General features: G+C 63.4%; 1 protein-coding gene across 1 annotated transcript; it reads left to right on the top strand.

The window, feature by feature from the left end:
- Nucleotides 1-506: 506 nt before the first annotated feature.
- On the top strand, nucleotides 507-13,885 carry DENND4B (DENN domain containing 4B). Its single transcript, XM_054051140.1, has 27 exons — nucleotides 507-570; nucleotides 4,418-4,728; nucleotides 4,797-5,049; nucleotides 5,139-5,208; nucleotides 6,107-6,276; nucleotides 6,369-6,610; nucleotides 6,697-6,763; nucleotides 6,846-6,904; nucleotides 6,993-7,137; nucleotides 7,263-7,438; nucleotides 7,554-7,654; nucleotides 7,727-7,942; nucleotides 8,027-8,172; nucleotides 8,462-8,601; nucleotides 9,326-9,449; nucleotides 9,566-9,772; nucleotides 9,852-9,980; nucleotides 10,059-10,203; nucleotides 10,277-10,815; nucleotides 10,917-11,039; nucleotides 11,258-11,433; nucleotides 12,201-12,324; nucleotides 12,417-12,650; nucleotides 12,728-12,827; nucleotides 12,908-13,073; nucleotides 13,148-13,212; nucleotides 13,479-13,885. Exons 2-27 carry the CDS (start codon nucleotides 4,430-4,432, stop codon nucleotides 13,622-13,624), a joined length of 4,362 nt encoding a protein of 1,453 aa, XP_053907115.1. The 5' UTR covers nucleotides 507-570; nucleotides 4,418-4,429; the 3' UTR covers nucleotides 13,625-13,885.
- The last annotated feature ends 1,568 nt before the right edge of the window (nucleotides 13,886-15,453 follow it).

Below are 15,453 nucleotides of genomic sequence, written 5' to 3'. Positions count from 1 at the left end.
GGGTACTGGGGGGTGGCACGGTGGCCGCAGGGAGCTGGAGGAATCCCCAAGGGGCCTTTTAGAGGTTCTTGGGGGGGGATCATGGGAGGGTCTTGGCAGATTCTAGAGATGCTGGAGGGGGGGGTCCCAGGGGGTCCTGGCTGTTTCTGGGGTGATGGGGTGGGTTTCTGTCTGGGACGGGGGAATGGGAAGCTCCTTTTTTTGGGGGGGGGGGTGTCAGGGATCCTGGCCATTTCTGGGGTGCTGGGGGGGGGTGTCTTGTGGGGCTCTCTGGGGGTCCTGGCAGCTTCTGGAGGTGCTGGGGGGAAGCGGGAGGGGTTGACCTGGAGGCTCTTGGCTATTTCTGGGGGTCCTGTCCGTTTCTGGGGCGCTGAGGGATCCGGGGGTGTGTCCAGGGATGGATCCTGTCCCTGTCCCAGTGCGGTGGTGCGGTGGTGCGGTCCCCGTGTCCCAGTCCTGGTCCTTCTCCGGTCCCTCTGTCCCTGTCCCGCTCCCTCCGGGCCGCGGGGGGCGCTGTGGCGGCGGGGGCGGCTCCGCGCGGGGCCGGAGCGAGCGGAGCGCGGCCCGCAGGTACCGACCGGGCGGGGGGGGTAGGGGGAGCTGTTGGGGGGGGGGGGGTGAGGCGCTATGGGGTGTATGGGGACCCTGTGGGGCCTACGGGGGCAATAGGGCCCCAGCTACGGGATGTATAGGGCCCCTGTGGGGTGTATAGCGGCACTGTGGCGTATAGGGCCCCTGTGGGGTGTATTGGGCTGGCTGTGGGGTGTATAGGGCCGCTATGGGGTGCATAGGGCTGGCTATGGGGTGTATAGGGCCTCTATGGGGTGTATTGGGCTGGCTATGGAGTGTATAGGGCCCCTATGAGGTGTATTGGGCTGGCTATGGGGTGTATAGGGCCCCTATGGGGTGTATAGGGCCCCTATAGGGGGTATTGGGCTGGTTATGGAGTGTATAGGGCTCCTATGGGGTGTATAGGGCTGGCTATGGGGTGTATAGGCCCCCTATGGGGTGTATTGGGCTGGCTATGGGGTGTATAGGGCCCCTATGGGGTGTATTGGGCTGGCTATGGGGTGTACAGGGCCCCCATGGGGTGTATGGGGCCTCTGTGGGGTGTATGGGGCTGGCTATGGGGTTTATAGGGCCCCTGTGGTGTGTATGGGGCCCCTATGGAGTGTATAGGGCTGGCTATGGGGTGTATAGGGCTCCTATGGGGTGAATGGGGCCCCTATGGGGTATACAGGGCCCGCCATAGGGGTGTGGGGCCCCTATGGGGTGTATGAGAGCTGGCTACAGAGTACAGAGGATCCTCTATAGGGTGTATAGGGCCCCCTATGGGGTACATAGGGCTGGCTATAGGGTACATAGGGCCTGTTATAGGGTGTATAGGGCCAGCTATGGGGTATATAGAGCCCCCTATAAGGTATAGAGGGCAGGCTATTGGGTATATAGGGCACTCTATAGAGTTTATAGGGCCGACTATGGAGTGTATAGGGCCCCCCATAGAGTATAGAGGGCAGGCTGTGATGTGTATATGGCCCCCTATGGGGTATATAGAATCATAGAATCATAGAATAGTTTGGGTTGGAAGGGACATTAAAGATCATCCAATTCCACCCCTGCCATGGGCAGGGACACATCCCACTGGATCAGGGGCTCCAAGCTTCATCCAACCTGGCCTGGAACCCCTCCAGGGATGGGGCACCACCACTGCTCTGGGCAACGTGGGCCAGGGCCTCCCCACCCTCCTCATGAAGAAATTTCTCCTCATGTCCAGTCTAAACCTGCCCCTCTCCAGTTTATCCCCATTCCCCCTCGTCCCATCCCCACAGCCTTTATGAACAGCCCCTCCACAGCTTTCCTGGAGCCCCTTCAGGTACTGGAAGGTCACTCTAAGGTCTCCTCGGAGCCTTCTCTTCTCCAGGCTGAACAACCCCAACTCTCTCAGCCTGTCCTCGGACGGGAGGTGCTCCAGCCCTCGCAGCATCCTCGGAGCCTCCTCTGGACCCGTTCCAACAGCTCCATCTCCTTCAGTTGAGGATTCCAGAACTGTCCCCAATCCTCCCGCTGAGGTCTCCCCAGAGAGGAGCGGAGGGGCAGAATCCCCTCCCTCCCTGCTGGCCGCGCTTCTCTTGGTGCAGCCCAGGACACGGTTGGTTTCTGGGCTGTGAGCGCACGTTGCGGCTCCTGTCGAGCTTCTCCTCGACCAGCACCCCAAGTCCTTCTCCTCGGGGCTGCTCTCCATCCCATCATCCCCGTCGTGTACTGAATCCGGGGATTGTCCTGACACAGGGGTAGGACCTTGCCCTTGGCCTGGTTGAACCTCCTGAGGTTCTCCAGCCCCACTTCTCCAGCCTGTCCAGGTCCCTCTGGATGACATTCCGTCCTTCCAGTGTGGCAACTGCCCCACTCAGCTCGGTGTCATCTGCAAACTCGCTGAGGGTGCCCTCGATCTCGCTGTCAGTATCATTGATAAAGGTATTAAACAGCACTGATCCCAGTACGGACCCTGAGGGACACCACTGGTCACAAATCTCTATCTGGACTTTGAGCCATTGACCACTACTCTTTGAATGCGACCATCCCACCGGTTTCTCCTCCACCGCACCGTCCACCCATCGAATCCATATCTCTCCAATTTAGAGAGAAGGATGTTGTGGGGATGGTGCCAAAGGCTTTACAGAAGTCCGGATAGATACCCTCTATCTATATGCCCTATATCTGGCCCTGCATTCACTGCCCTGGCAAGAGAAGTAAAAACTACCAAGAAGGGCTTTTATAGGGTGCACAGGGCTGGCTATGGGGCGTATAGGCCTATCTATGAGGTATGTAGGGCAGGCTATAGGGTATAAAGGCCCCTGCATAGAGTACAGAGGGCAGGTTGTGGAGTATATAGAGCCCCTTATAGGGCATATAGGGCCAGCTAAGGGGTATGGACAGAGGGCAGGCAGTGGGGCAGTGTCCCCATCCCCATGGGGCACAGGGAGCTGTGGGGCAGAAGGTAGGCCGTGGGGCAGTGTCCCCATCCCCATGGGGCACAGGGAGCCATGGGGCAGAAGGCAGGCAGTGGGGCAGTGTCTCCATCCCCATGGGGCACAGGGAGCTGTGGGGCAGAAGGCAGGCAGTGGGGCGGTGTCCCCATCCCCATGGGGCACAGGGAGCTGTGGGGCAGAAGGCAGGCAGTGGGGCAGTGTCCCCATCCCCATGGGGCACAGGGAGCCATGGGGCAGAAGGCAGGCAGTGGGGCAGTGTCCCCATCCCCATGGGGCACAGGGAGCCGTGGGGCAGAAGGCAGGCAGTGGGGCAGTGTCCCCATCCCCATGGGGCACAAGGAGCCGTGGGGCAGAGGGCAGGCAGTGGGGCAGTGTCCTCAGCCCCATGGGGTGCAGGAAACGATGGCCACATCCTGCCCCATGGTTGGGGCACAGGGGAGCAGTTCTCACCCCCTGCAGCTGCCTTTTGCCTTTGGTTCGTGAGGGGCAAAGCCCCCCTTCTCCACCAAACCCCCTCTGTGGGGCTGGTCACGCTGGGGGCTGCAGGGGGGACATCCAGGGTCCTCACCATGTCCCGCGGGCTCTCCGTGAGGTGCCCCATGGCGATGGCGCCCTGGGGGGACCCATGAGTGGGGTTGTGGGGGGCATGGGGCAGCCGTGGGGTCGCTGGTTTCTCTCCACCCGCAGCGGTGGCCGCAAGCTCAGGCAGGAGCCAGGGTTTGGCTCTTGGCTCAAACTGTCCCAGGTGTCCATGTGTTGGGCTGTCTGGTCTTGAGGTCCCCAACCAGGGGACAAGGACGTGCTTTGGCCGCTCATGTCCCTGCCATGGCTGACACAGGGGACACTGGCACAGCCCCATCAGGATGTGACCCCCCTGGCCGAAGGGGTCGTGGGGCTGCCACGAGATCCTGATTTGGGGTCTCCGTGTTTGGGGTTGGGACGGGTTTTGCCCCCGTCGGTGTCCCGCGAAGGGGGTGACGGCCACGGGGGTGTGACACGGGCCTTGTCGCCCGCTTCCTTCCCCTTTCCACCCCTCCCTGCGCAGCTCGCCGGTGGCCTCCGGGGACCCTTCCTGCCGCGTCCGGGCAAGCTGGGGGTGCTGGGGACACGGAGGGGGAACTTGGGGGGCAGAGGGGCTGGTTGTGGGGCAGGGGTGCAGCCAGGGATCCGAGGGGCTGTGCCGCAGGGGTCGCTGGCTGTGGAGTGTCCTTCTGCAGCCGCCATGCTCAGGGTCGGGGTTCCCATCGTGTCTCCCCGTGCTTCGCGGCATGACCGGAAACCTCCTCCCTTCCCGTTCCCAGTGCTTTTGCCCCGTCAGCTCCGCCGTGGGGCACCCCACGCTGCCAGACTTTCCGGTGCGGGTGGATTGTGGGGCAGGGCTGTGGTGTCGCTCATCTCGTTGTGTGTCGTCCCTTCCTCTTCTCCAGATGCCGTGAGCCATGGCGGATGAGAAGCCTCCCCAGCTGGTGGACTACTTCGTGGTGGCTGGACTGACGGACACATCGCGGCCACTGGAGGACGAGAGCCAGCAGCACCGCCAGGCCCGGCCCAGCGAGCCCATCACCGACGTGGCTGTCATCATCCGCTCGCAGGGCGAGGAGGTGCCCCACGGCTTCACCTGCATCGAGACCACCACCTCCGGCCACCCTGTTGACCTCAATGCTGGGCTCCTCAACAACCTCCAGATGTTTATCTGCTACAAACGGGGCCGTGACAAACCCCCCCTCATCGAACTGGGGTGAGTTCTGACGCTGGGAGACACATGGGAGCTCCCGGGGTGTCCCCTGACCCCTCGTCTCCCCCCAGGGTGCACTACGAGGGCAAGGACCGCCCAAAACTGGGCTATAAGATCCTGGACACGACGCCCTACAGCCGCTCGGCCAACCTCAACTCCGGAGGGCCCGGACACCAGCGCACATTCCTGACCTATCGGCGTGCGGCCGAGCCCCACGGCCACAACACGCTGGGGGTCACGGACATCTGCCTCATCATGCCCAGCAAGGGCGAGAGCACGCCCCACACCTTCTGCAGGGTGGACAAGAACCTCAACACCAGCATGGTGGGTGCCAGGGCCCCCTTTTGTCCCTTCTGGGGTGGCCCCGCCACCATTCGGCCTACGCTGATGCCCTCTCCGCTCCCTTCTTGCAGTGGGGCCCTGCGCTCTTCCTGTGCTACAAGATCGCCATGGCCAAGGCCAACACGCTAGTCTACGAAGCAGGTAGGGGCTCTCGTCACAACTCGGGGATCAACACGCTGTGGGTGAGCCTTGGGAGGTTGCTGGGCACGCACCCAGCCGCTCCTCCCCTGCCTCAGCTGGATGAGGGAAATCATGGAATCATTGAGGTTGGAAAAGCTCATGTAGTCCAACCGTCCACCCAACCCCACCATGGGGCTGAACCCTGTCCCCAGGTGCCACGGACACATGGTTTGTGACCCCCTCCAGGGCTGGGGACTCCCCCGCTGCCCCGGGCAGCCTCGGCCAGGGCTTCACCACCCTGTCAGTGAAGGAATTGTTCACAATATCCAATCTAACCCTTCCCTGGCACAACTTGAGGCTGGTTCCTCTCATCCCATCGCATGTTCCTTGAGAGAAGTGCCCAGCACTCACCTCACCGTAACCTCCTTTCCGGGAGCTGCACAGAGTGATGAGGTCTCCCCTCAGCCTCCTCTTCTCCAGACTAAACAGCCCCAGACCCCCCAGTTGCTCCCACAACCCCTGTTCTCCAGCCCCTTCCTGGCTCTGTTCCCATCTCCAGAAGCGCTCCAGCCCCTCAAGGTCTTTCTTGGAGTGAGGGGCCAAAACTGAACCCAGAATTCGAAGCGTGGCCTCATCACCACCAAGTCCAGGGGGATGATCCCATCCCTGCTCCTGCTGGCCAACCTATGGCTGATCCAAGCCAGGCTGCTGGTGGCCTTTTTGGCCACCGCTGGCTAGTGTTCAGCCACTGTCACCCAGCACTCCAGGGCCTTTTCCAAGGAGCAGCTTTCCAGCCGCTCTTCCCCAAGCCTGGGTCACAGCATGGGGTTGTTGTGTCCCCAGTGCAGGACCCGGCACTGAGCTGCTTTGAACCAGATGATGAGGTGAGGCTCATCCTTGTGTCCATCTGTCCACCCAGGGCTGCTGGACCGTTACCCTGAGCAGGACAGCGAGTCCTTCCCGCTGCCAGAGTCGGTGCCTGTCTTCTGCCTGCCCATGGGAGCCACCATTGAGAGCTGGCCGGCTGACACCAAGTACCCACTGCCCGTCTTCTCCACCTTCGTGCTGACCGGTGCCTCGGGTGACAAGGCAGGACAGGGCAGGGGGGGCCGGGCTGGGCCAGGGGGTAAGAAATGATGTTGATTTGGGGTTGTCCCACCCTGACTGCCCATCCCACGCAGGTCTACGGGGCGGCCATCCAGTTCCATGAGGCATTTCCGCGGGAGCGGCTGTCGGAGAAGCAGAGCCTGCGCCTGGGGCTGCTGAGCGTGGTGGACCGACGGCCCGTGGGCGGCCGCTCGCTGCAGACCCGCAAGAGCATCTGCGTCCTCTCCCACTGGCCCTTCTTTGACGTCTTCCGCAAGTTCCTTATGTTTATCTACCGCTACTCCATCTCGGGGCCTCACGTGCTGCCCCTCGAGACGTGAGCGATGGGCTGGGGGGCGGTTTGGGGAGGACAAAGGGGTGCCCCCGCCGCCTGCCCCCGCCAATGGGCTCTTCTGCCTGCAGGCACATCTCCCACTTCATGCACAACGTCCCCTTCCCGTCCCCGCAGCGGCCGCGCATCCTGGTCCAGGTGAGTCACCTGGCGTCCCTCACCGCTGTCCGTGTCCCCTTGTTGGCTCCCCTCCAGCCTACCGTGTCCTGTGTCCCCTCAGATGTCGCCGTATGACAACCTACTGCTGTGCCGACCCGTGTCCTCCCCGCTGCCGCTCAGGTAGGGATGGCTACGGGGTGTTTGGGGACACGCACACACGTGGGAGGGGGGACACGGGGCGGCTGAGTGACATATCCCCCCCCCGCAGCGGCGCCAGCTTCCTGACGCTGCTGCAGAACCTGGGCCCCGACAACGCAGTGGCTCTGCTGGTGGCCGTGCTGACCGAGCAGAAGCTGCTCATCCACTCCCTGCGTCCCGACGTCCTGACCAGCGTGGGCGAAGCCCTGGTGGCGGTGAGTGCCCGGGAAGGGGACGTCGCTGGGGCTGGGGGGGAACGCGCCACGGTGCTGGGGAGCCCTGGCCCGTGGCGCTGGGGACCTCCAGCCCGCAGCGCTGACCGCCCGTGTCCTGTCCCCAGATGATCTTCCCCCTGCGCTGGCAGTGCCCCTACATCCCGCTGTGCCCGCTGGCGCTGGCTGACGTGCTGTGTGCCCCCGTGCCCTTCATTGTAGGCATCCACTCCAGCTACTTTGACCTCTACGAGCCCCCCAGGGATGTCATCTTCGTCGACCTGGACACCAACACCATCTTCCAGTGAGTGGCCCTCAATTCTTACCTGCTGTGGGGGTGGGTTTCACCCACCGGGTGCTGCCTGGATGGGTGCTGGGGGTCCGTGGCCACTCTCCCCTCGTCCCTTTGTCCCCTCCAGGAGCGAGGAACGCAAGCTGCTGTCCCCGCGCTCCCTGCCCCGCCGGCCCTGCAAGGTGCTGCTGGCCACACTGCACAGCCTCTCCCAGCAGCTGGATGAGAGTGAGTGAGGGTCTAGGGGGGTCCCCGCCGCCTCTGCCCCCCCACCCTGATTTTTCCCCCTTGTTTTTGCAGTGTACAGTGCGCCGGGAGAGGAGGCAACGCTGGAGCTGCTGCTGAGCGACGCAGAGGCCGCGCGGGGCCGGAGGGCGCAGCTGGAGTTGGAGGCGCGAGCGGCTTTTCTGCGCTTCATGGCCTGCACCCTGCGCGGTTACCGCTCCTTCCTGCGCCCCATCGACCCTGCGCCCGCCCCGGCCGGCCGCGACACCGGCAGCCTCTTCGCCCTGCAAGGTAGGGTGGGTGGTGCGGAAAGAGGGGGGCGATAGGAGGGGCTTGGCTGGATTTAACCCCCCCGGTCCCATTCCATCCCTGCAGGGTTCCTTAAGTCCCGGGAGCGGGCGTACCACCGCTTCTATGGGCAGCTGCTGCGCACCCAGCTCTTCACCCAGTTCATTGAGGACTGCTCCTTCGCCAGCGACCGCGAGCCCTGCCTCGAGTTCTTCGATACCTGCGTGGATAAGGTGGGTCCCAACAGCCCCACGCTGCGTCCCTGGGGCCTTGTCCCATGCTGGTGACACCTCGTCCCCTCAGTGATGCCCCATCTTCCTGTGTCCATGTCTCCGCAGTGGCATCCTGCATCCCTGTGTCCCTGTGACACCCCAAATCCTTGTGTCCCTGTGCCACCCGTGACACTCCGTGTCCTGTGTCCCTGTGCCCTCGTGACACCCCACGTCCTCTGTCCCTATGCCCCCGTGACACCCCACACCCCGTGTCCCTGTGCCCTCGGTGACACCCTGTGTCTCCTCCCAGGTGCAGGCGGATCTGGAGAAGCCGGAGGACGCGCCGCTGATGGAGCTGGATGATGCGCGCGGCGGGGAGCACACGGTCTTCATCACCCCCCCTGAGCAGCCGGCGGGTCCGGATGGTGCCGAGCTGCCTGCGCTGTACCGGTGAGACCTCCCCCCTCCCCCCCAGCCTCACCGCCCTGGATCATGGAATCATTGAGGCTGGAAAAGCCCTCTCAGCTCATCCAGTCCAGCTGCCAGCCCAGCCCCACTCTGGGACCAAATTCTGTCCCCAAGTGCCATGGTCAGGCAGTTTGTGACCCACTCCAGGGGCGGGGACTCCCCCACTGCCCTGGGCAGCCTCTGCCAGGGCTCGACAACCCGTTCCATGAGGGAATCTTTCCCAATATCCAAGCTAAACCTTCCTGGCACAACTTGAGGCTGGTTCCTCTCATCCCATTCCTTGTTCCTTGGAAGCAGAGCCTGACCCTCGCCTGGCTCCATCCTCCTTTCCAGGAGCCGCTCAGAGCGATGAGGTCTCCCCTCAGCCCCCTCCAGACTAAACACCCCCAGAGCCCTCACTGCGCCCACAACTCCTGTTCTCCAGCCCCTTCCCAGCTCCGTTCCCTTCTCCGGATGCACTCCAGCCCCTCAAGGTCTTTCTTGGAGTGAGGGGCCCAAAACTAAACCCAGGATTCGAGGATTTGAGTCCAGGGGGACGATCCCCACCTCTGCTCCTGCTGGCCACCCCGTGGCTGATCCCAGCCAGGCTGCTGGTGGCCTTCTTGGCCGCCTGGGCCACTGCTGGCTCGTGTTCAGCCGCTGTCGCCCAGCACCCCAGGCCCTTTTCCACCGGAGTCCCCTCAAGCAGCCTCTGCTTCCCTCCCAGCTATGATGGGTTCCCCACCCTGCGCCCAGAGCTGCTGGAGCCGCCACGAGACCCACTGGTGGCCCAGCTGTGCCAGGCCCGGAGCAGCGCCCCGAGCAGCCCTGCCCCGCGCAGGACCAAGCAGGTGAGCGCAGCCAGCGGTGCGACGAGTTAGCCAGGCCTCAGCAAGGACAGGGCAACGAGTGTCGCAGGGCGCTGACTGCACCCCCAGCTCCCTCCACTTCCTCCCTTCATCCCCAGGAGATGAAGGTGGCCCAGCGCGTGGCCCAGAAGTATTCCTCAGTGCCCGACATGTGGGCCAAATGCCTCCTGGGGCACTGCTATGGGCTCTGGTTCCTCTACTTGCCCACCCATGTCCGTGCCGCTCCTGCCAAGCTGCGGGCGCTCCAGCTGGCCTACGAGGTCCTGCGCAAGATGGAAGCCCACAAGGTGGTGTTGCCCGATGAGGTGGGTGGCATTTGAAGCCGTGGGGCTCGCTGGGGGGGAAAACCTGGCCACCACTGATGGCTCGTGGTTGCCTCCCCAGGTCTGTTACCGCATCCTGATGCAGCTCTGTGGGCAGTACGGTGAGCCGGTGCTGTCGGTGCGGGTGCTGCTGGAGATGAAGCGCGCCGGCATCGTCCCCAACACCATCACCTATGGCTACTACAACAAGGTGACAGGGGGGATGCGCAATGGGGGATCCGGGGGGGCGTCCCAACCTGTTCCTGACCCTTCCCCTGACTCCTTGCAGGCCGTGCTGGAGAGCAAGTGGCCAGCGGGCACGCAGAGCGGACGCCTGCGCTGGGCCAAGCTCCGCAACGTGGTGCTGGGGGCTGCCCAGTTTCGGCAGCCCCTGCGGCAGCGGGAGCGCCGCGCCGCCGCCACCGCCTCGCAAGGTAGGTGGGGATGTGAGGGGCATCGTGGGGGCTGCTCTCACCACGCTGACAGTCTCCCCATCCCCTCCTGCAGGTGGCCGACTGTCCCCCGTGCCCCGACCCAGCCTGCAGCGGCAAACGACCTGGGCCGGGCGCAGCCTGCGGGACCCCCCGCCGGCACCCCGCCTGGTGAAGAGCGGCAGCCTCAGTTTCCCCGGTGGTGCCCAGGGGGATAGGGGCCGAGGGGGGCCAGTGGAGCCCCCAGCTGCCCGGCCCCCGCCTCTCCCTGCAGCCCCGGACCCTCTGCCTCCCCGGTTGCGGGGTCCACCCGGCTCGGCCGATGGGAGCCTCTCGGACATCAGCTTCGCCACGGATGAGAGCGACCGAGCGGACGAGGGGCCGGCAGCCGGCACGCCGCGGCGAGGGCTGGCAGCCAAGCTGCAGCAGCTGCTGTCCCCCGGCAAGCGGCCCTCACTCCGGCTGGCCGCCAGCACCGAGCTCCCCACTAGCTCCCGGGATGCCGCTGGCCCGCGCCGCGGCTCCGAGCAGCGCGATGGGGAACCTCCGCCACGGCGCAGCCCCGTCGAGACCCTGCTGCGCCCACGGGAGCGCCCCGAATCCACTGCCTCTGAGGTGCCCGGCTGCTCCCTGGGGCTTAGGGCTGCCTGTCCGTCTGTCCATCTGTCTGTCCATCTGTCTGTCCATCCCTGCTGACGGCCTCTGTGTCCCTGCAGAGCTCAGTCTCGCTGGGCAGCGAGTTGGACCTGTCAGACACGTCGGTGGGCAGTGCCAGCGTTCCCAAGTCCTCCGAGCCTCTGGCTGATGGTGCAGCCGGGCAGGAACCGCCGGCAGTGGAGGTGAGCGGGGGGGCCATGGAGGTGAGGGGGGGCCATGGAGTTAAGAAGGGTCTCATGGAGGTGAGGGGGGTCCGTGGAGGTGAGGGGGGTCCCGTGGACCTGACGGGGTTCTCATGGAGGAGAGGGGGATCTCGTGGAGGTGAGGGGCGTCTTGTCCCACCACAGCCTCCCAGCTCTGCCAGTGCCACTGGCTCTGATGGTGCTGGTGCCGCTGTCAGGTCCTGCTGTCGAGCTGCTCGCGGTGCCAGGGCTGTGGCGCTCTGGTTTATGACGAGGAGGTGATGGCTGGCTGGACCTCTGATGACTCCAACCTCAACACCACCTGCCCCTTCTGTGGCCGCTCCTTCGTCCCCTTCCTCAGCATCGAGATCCATGACTTCCAGCAGCCCCCGAGGTGGGACCCTGTGCACCCCTGTCCTCTGGGAGAAACCCTAAGGTCCCCTTTCCTCCATGGTGTCCCGTGTCCTCTCATCCTCCGAGGGAAAATCCCACTGTCCCACACCTGCACCAGTGTCCCCAATGTCCCTGGCATCCCTCTTTGCTCCCCCTTGGTGTCCCACATCCTTTCATCTTTTTGGGGAAAACCCCAATGTCCCACATCTGCCCGGGTGACCTCAGTGTCCCCAAACCCCCTCTTTGGTCCCCACTGGTGTCCTCTGTCTTCTAATCCTCTGGGGGAGGATCCTAACGTCCTCTTTCCTCCTTGGTGTCCCCAATGTACCTCTCACCTTTCCCTTCTCTGGGAGAAGACATCAATGTCCCACATCTTTCCTGATGTCACCAAACCTCCTCTTTGTCATCCACCACTTTCCCCACGCTCCCATGCTCTGGGAGAAGACCCCAATGTCACGCATCCACTCTGGTGTTCCTGGTGTCTCTGAACCCCGCCTTTGCTTGCCACTGGTGTCCTCCATCCTCCCATCCTCTGGGAGAAGACCCCAATGTCCCCCACCCTCCCTGATGTCCCCAAACCTCCTCTTTTTCATCCACCACTTCCCCATCCTCCCATCCTCTGGGCGAAGACCCCAATGTCCCCCACCCTTCCTGATGTCCCCAAACCCCCCCCTCTTTGCCATCCATCACTTTCCCCATCTTCCAGGGAGACATCTCAGGTCCTCCCTGGTGCCCCCTATTTCCGTAACCCCACGTTTTGCCGCACAGCTCCGCTGAGGACGGCTCCGTCGCTCCTCCCGCCGCCCAGGGCCCAGTGCTCAGCGACCGCCGCCACTGCCTGGCGCTGGATGACACCGAACCGGAGCTCTGCAATGGATACCCAGATGCGGCAGTACGGTGATGCGGAGCCGGGTGGCAACTGTCCCTATGAGGGTGATAGCAACCATTTGTATGAGGATGATGGCCCAACGTTGTGTCCCATAGGTCCCGCAGCGGTCAGAGCGGGTGGCTTTTGCCTACCTGAGCCCGTTGGTCCTACGGAAAGAGCTGGAAAGCTTGGTGGAGAACGAAGGTGGGGAGTTCCTGGCGCAACCGGAGCTGGTGGACAGCCACCCCATCATCTACTGGAACCTCGTCTGGTACTTCCAGCGCTTGGGGCTGCCCAGCAACCTCCCCCGCCTGCTCCTGGGCTCCCAACACGTTGCCCCGGCCCCACAGGTGAGGTGGAGGGCAGTTGGGAGAAGGATTTGGGGAGCCAGCAGCATGGTGCCCACGTGCCCATCCCACAGGCGCAGCCCCCAGAGTCACCCTCGGTGCGTGTGCGGCTGCTGTGGGACGTCCTGGCCCCCGAGCCTGACAGCTGCCCCCCACTTTACGTCCTCTGGCGGCTTCACAGTGAGTCTGGGGTGACGGGGAGGGGGGGATGGGGGTGCTGGGGCGGTGCTGAGCCCCCTCTGTTCCATCTTGGTCCCCAGGTAACGTCCCCACACGCCTGCGGTCCTGGCGGTCCCATGGCCATCCCTTCTCGCTGGCCTTCCTGGAGGCCGTGCTGAGCCACGTGGGGCTGAGCGAGGTGCACAAAGCCATTGCCCTCTTCCTCGAGACACTGGCAGCTCCGGGTGCCCCCCAACACCTGCAGAGGTAGGTGCCCACCCCCCAGGACCTCCCTGATCACCACCTCGCTGCTCCCCCCCCTCACCGCTCTGCCTCCCCAGGAGCATCTACCGGGAAATCCTCTTCCTCACGCTGGCGGCGTTGGGCAGGGACCACATGGACATCGGTACGGGGGGTTTGGGGGATAGTGGGGGGGGCTGGGGGGCTCCCCTGGTAGTGCTGATGGGGCTGGGGGCCCCCCAGTGGCTCTGATGGGACTGGGGGGGCTCCTCTGGGAGTGCTGATGGGGCTGCCCCCCCCAGTGGCGCTGATGGGACTGGGGGGCCCCCTGTTAGTGCTGATGGGACTGGGGGTCTCTCTGGTGTCACTGATGGGACCAGGCCCCCCCCCGGTGGTGCTGATGGGGTTTTGGCGCTGTGTGTCCCCCCCCAGCCGCCTTCGACAAGAAGTACAAGTCTGCTTACACCAAACTGGCCGGGAGCCTGGGCAAGGAGGAGCTGCGTCGGCGGCGGGCGCAGCCCCCCAGCTCCAAAGCCATCGACTGCCGCAAGAGCTTCGGGGCCACCCTCGAGTGCTAGAGACGCTCCCCCCAGGGCAGAGGGGGATCCCAGCCTGACCTCTCTGCCCGCCCCGGCTCACCAAGGGTTTTTATCTCAGTATTAATATATTTTTATTTATTTATCCCCCCCCCAACCACCTCCTCGCTTCTGCTGGGTGCCAGGATGGCTCGGGGGGAGCTGTGCGCACCCCATACCCTGTCCCCCATCACTGCCCCACACCCAGGGTGGGGGGTTGGGGGAAGTCGGGAGAGTTTGAGTGTCTCGGGGGAGTTGGGGTTCAGAGGAGGGGGTTGGGGGTTCAGGGGAGTTGGGGGCTGCCCCCCCATCCCCTTGCACTGTGCAATAGGAGGCCCCCCTGCCCCAGGGGGGTCTGTAAATAAAAGCCGCTGCAGTATTTTATCTGCTGCCTCCCCAGGCACCTGCCTGGAGGACGGGGAGGGGGGTTTGGGGAGGGGGGGAGACTGGGATGTCATCGGGGCCGTGGCACCATTGAGAGGAGGGGAAGATACAGGATTTTGATAGGGGAGGGGGGTCAGTGTGATTGGGAGCAGCCTTGAGGAGAAGGGTTTGTGTACTGGGGGACAAGAAGCTCAATGTGAGCTCATAGCCCAGAAACCAACCTGGGCTGCATCCAGAGCTGTGGGACCAGCAGGGAGGGAGGAGACCTGCTGTGAGACCCACCTGGAGCCCCACGTCCAGTTCTGGAGTCCTCAGCACAATGATTAATTAATCATAAACATTAAAGATTGTGATTTTCAGCTTGACTGGGATACGGAACTGGTGCAGGGTTGGCAAACAGGCTGAGGAGCAGAACGAGGGGTCCTGGTTTAAATAAGTGTAAAGTGCTGAGACCTTCCCGTGGTGTTTTGGTGGGTGAAAAATGGGACAGGAGCTGGCAATGTGTGCTGGGAGCCCAGAAAGCCCAACTGTATCCTGGGCTGTGTCACCAGCAGGGAGGGAGGGGATTCTGCCCCTCTGCTCTGCTCTGTGACCCCACGGGGAGCCCTGTGTCCAGTTCTGGAATCCTCAGCACAGGAAGGACATGGAGCTGTTGGAGCAAGTCCAGAGGAGGCCATGGAGATGATGTGAGGTCTGGAGCACCTCCCGTACGAGGCCAGGCTGGGAGAGTTGGGGTTGTTCAGCCTGGAGAAGAGAAGGCTCTGGGGAGACCTTAGAGCAGCTTCCACTGCTGAAAGGTGCTGCAAGATAGCTGGGGAGGGGCTCTGGATCAGGGGGTGCAGGGATAGGACAAGGGGAACGGTTTAGAGCTGCAAGAGGAGAGATTGAGATGAGATCTTAGAATAGTAGAATAGTTTGGGTTGGAAAGGACCTTAAAGATCATCTGGTTCCAAACCCCCTGCCATGGGCAGGGATACCTCCCACTGGATCAGGGGTTCTAAGGCCCATCCAACCTGGCCTGGAACCCCTCCAGGGATGGGGCACCACCACTGCTGTGGGCAACCTGTTCCAGGGCCTCCCCACCCTCCTCATGAAGAAATTCCTCCTCATGTCCAGTCTAAACCTGCCCCTCTCCAGTTTATCCCCATTCCCCCTCGTCCCATCCCCACAGCCTTTATGAACAGCCCCTCCACAACTTTCCTGGAGCCCCTTCAGGTACTGGAAAGTCGCTCTAAGTTCTCCTCGGAGCCTTCTCTTCTCCAGGCTGAACAACCCCAACTCTCTCAGCCTGTCCTCGGACGGGAGGTGCTCCAGCCCTCGCAGCATCCTCGGAGCCTCCTCTGGACCCATTCCAACAGCTCCATCTCCTTCTTCTGTTGAGGATTCCAGAACTGTCCCCAATCCTCCCGCTGAGGTCTCCCCAGAGAGGAGCAGAGGGGCAGAATCCC

Source organism: Cuculus canorus, chromosome 28, assembly GCF_017976375.1.
Source record: "Cuculus canorus isolate bCucCan1 chromosome 28, bCucCan1.pri, whole genome shotgun sequence".
In the NCBI taxonomy this organism is placed as follows: Eukaryota; Metazoa; Chordata; class Aves; order Cuculiformes; family Cuculidae; genus Cuculus; species Cuculus canorus.
This window is presented reverse-complemented; position numbering and strand designations above follow the sequence as displayed.

What these genes read in the sequence shown, in the direction of transcription:
- DENND4B (XM_054051140.1), top strand. Translation starts at nt 4,430, where the DNA reads ATGGCGGATGAGAAGCCTCCCCAGCTGGTGGACTACTTCGTGGTGGCT. An exon ending in CACGTGCTGCCCCTCGAGAC is followed by an intron (nt 6,611 to 6,696) that starts GTGAGCGATGGG and finishes TTCTGCCTGCAG; the next exon opens with GCACATCTCCCACTTCATGC. An exon ending in ATGGATACCCAGATGCGGCA is followed by an intron (nt 12,325 to 12,416) that starts GTACGGTGATGC and finishes TGTGTCCCATAG; the next exon opens with GTCCCGCAGCGGTCAGAGCG.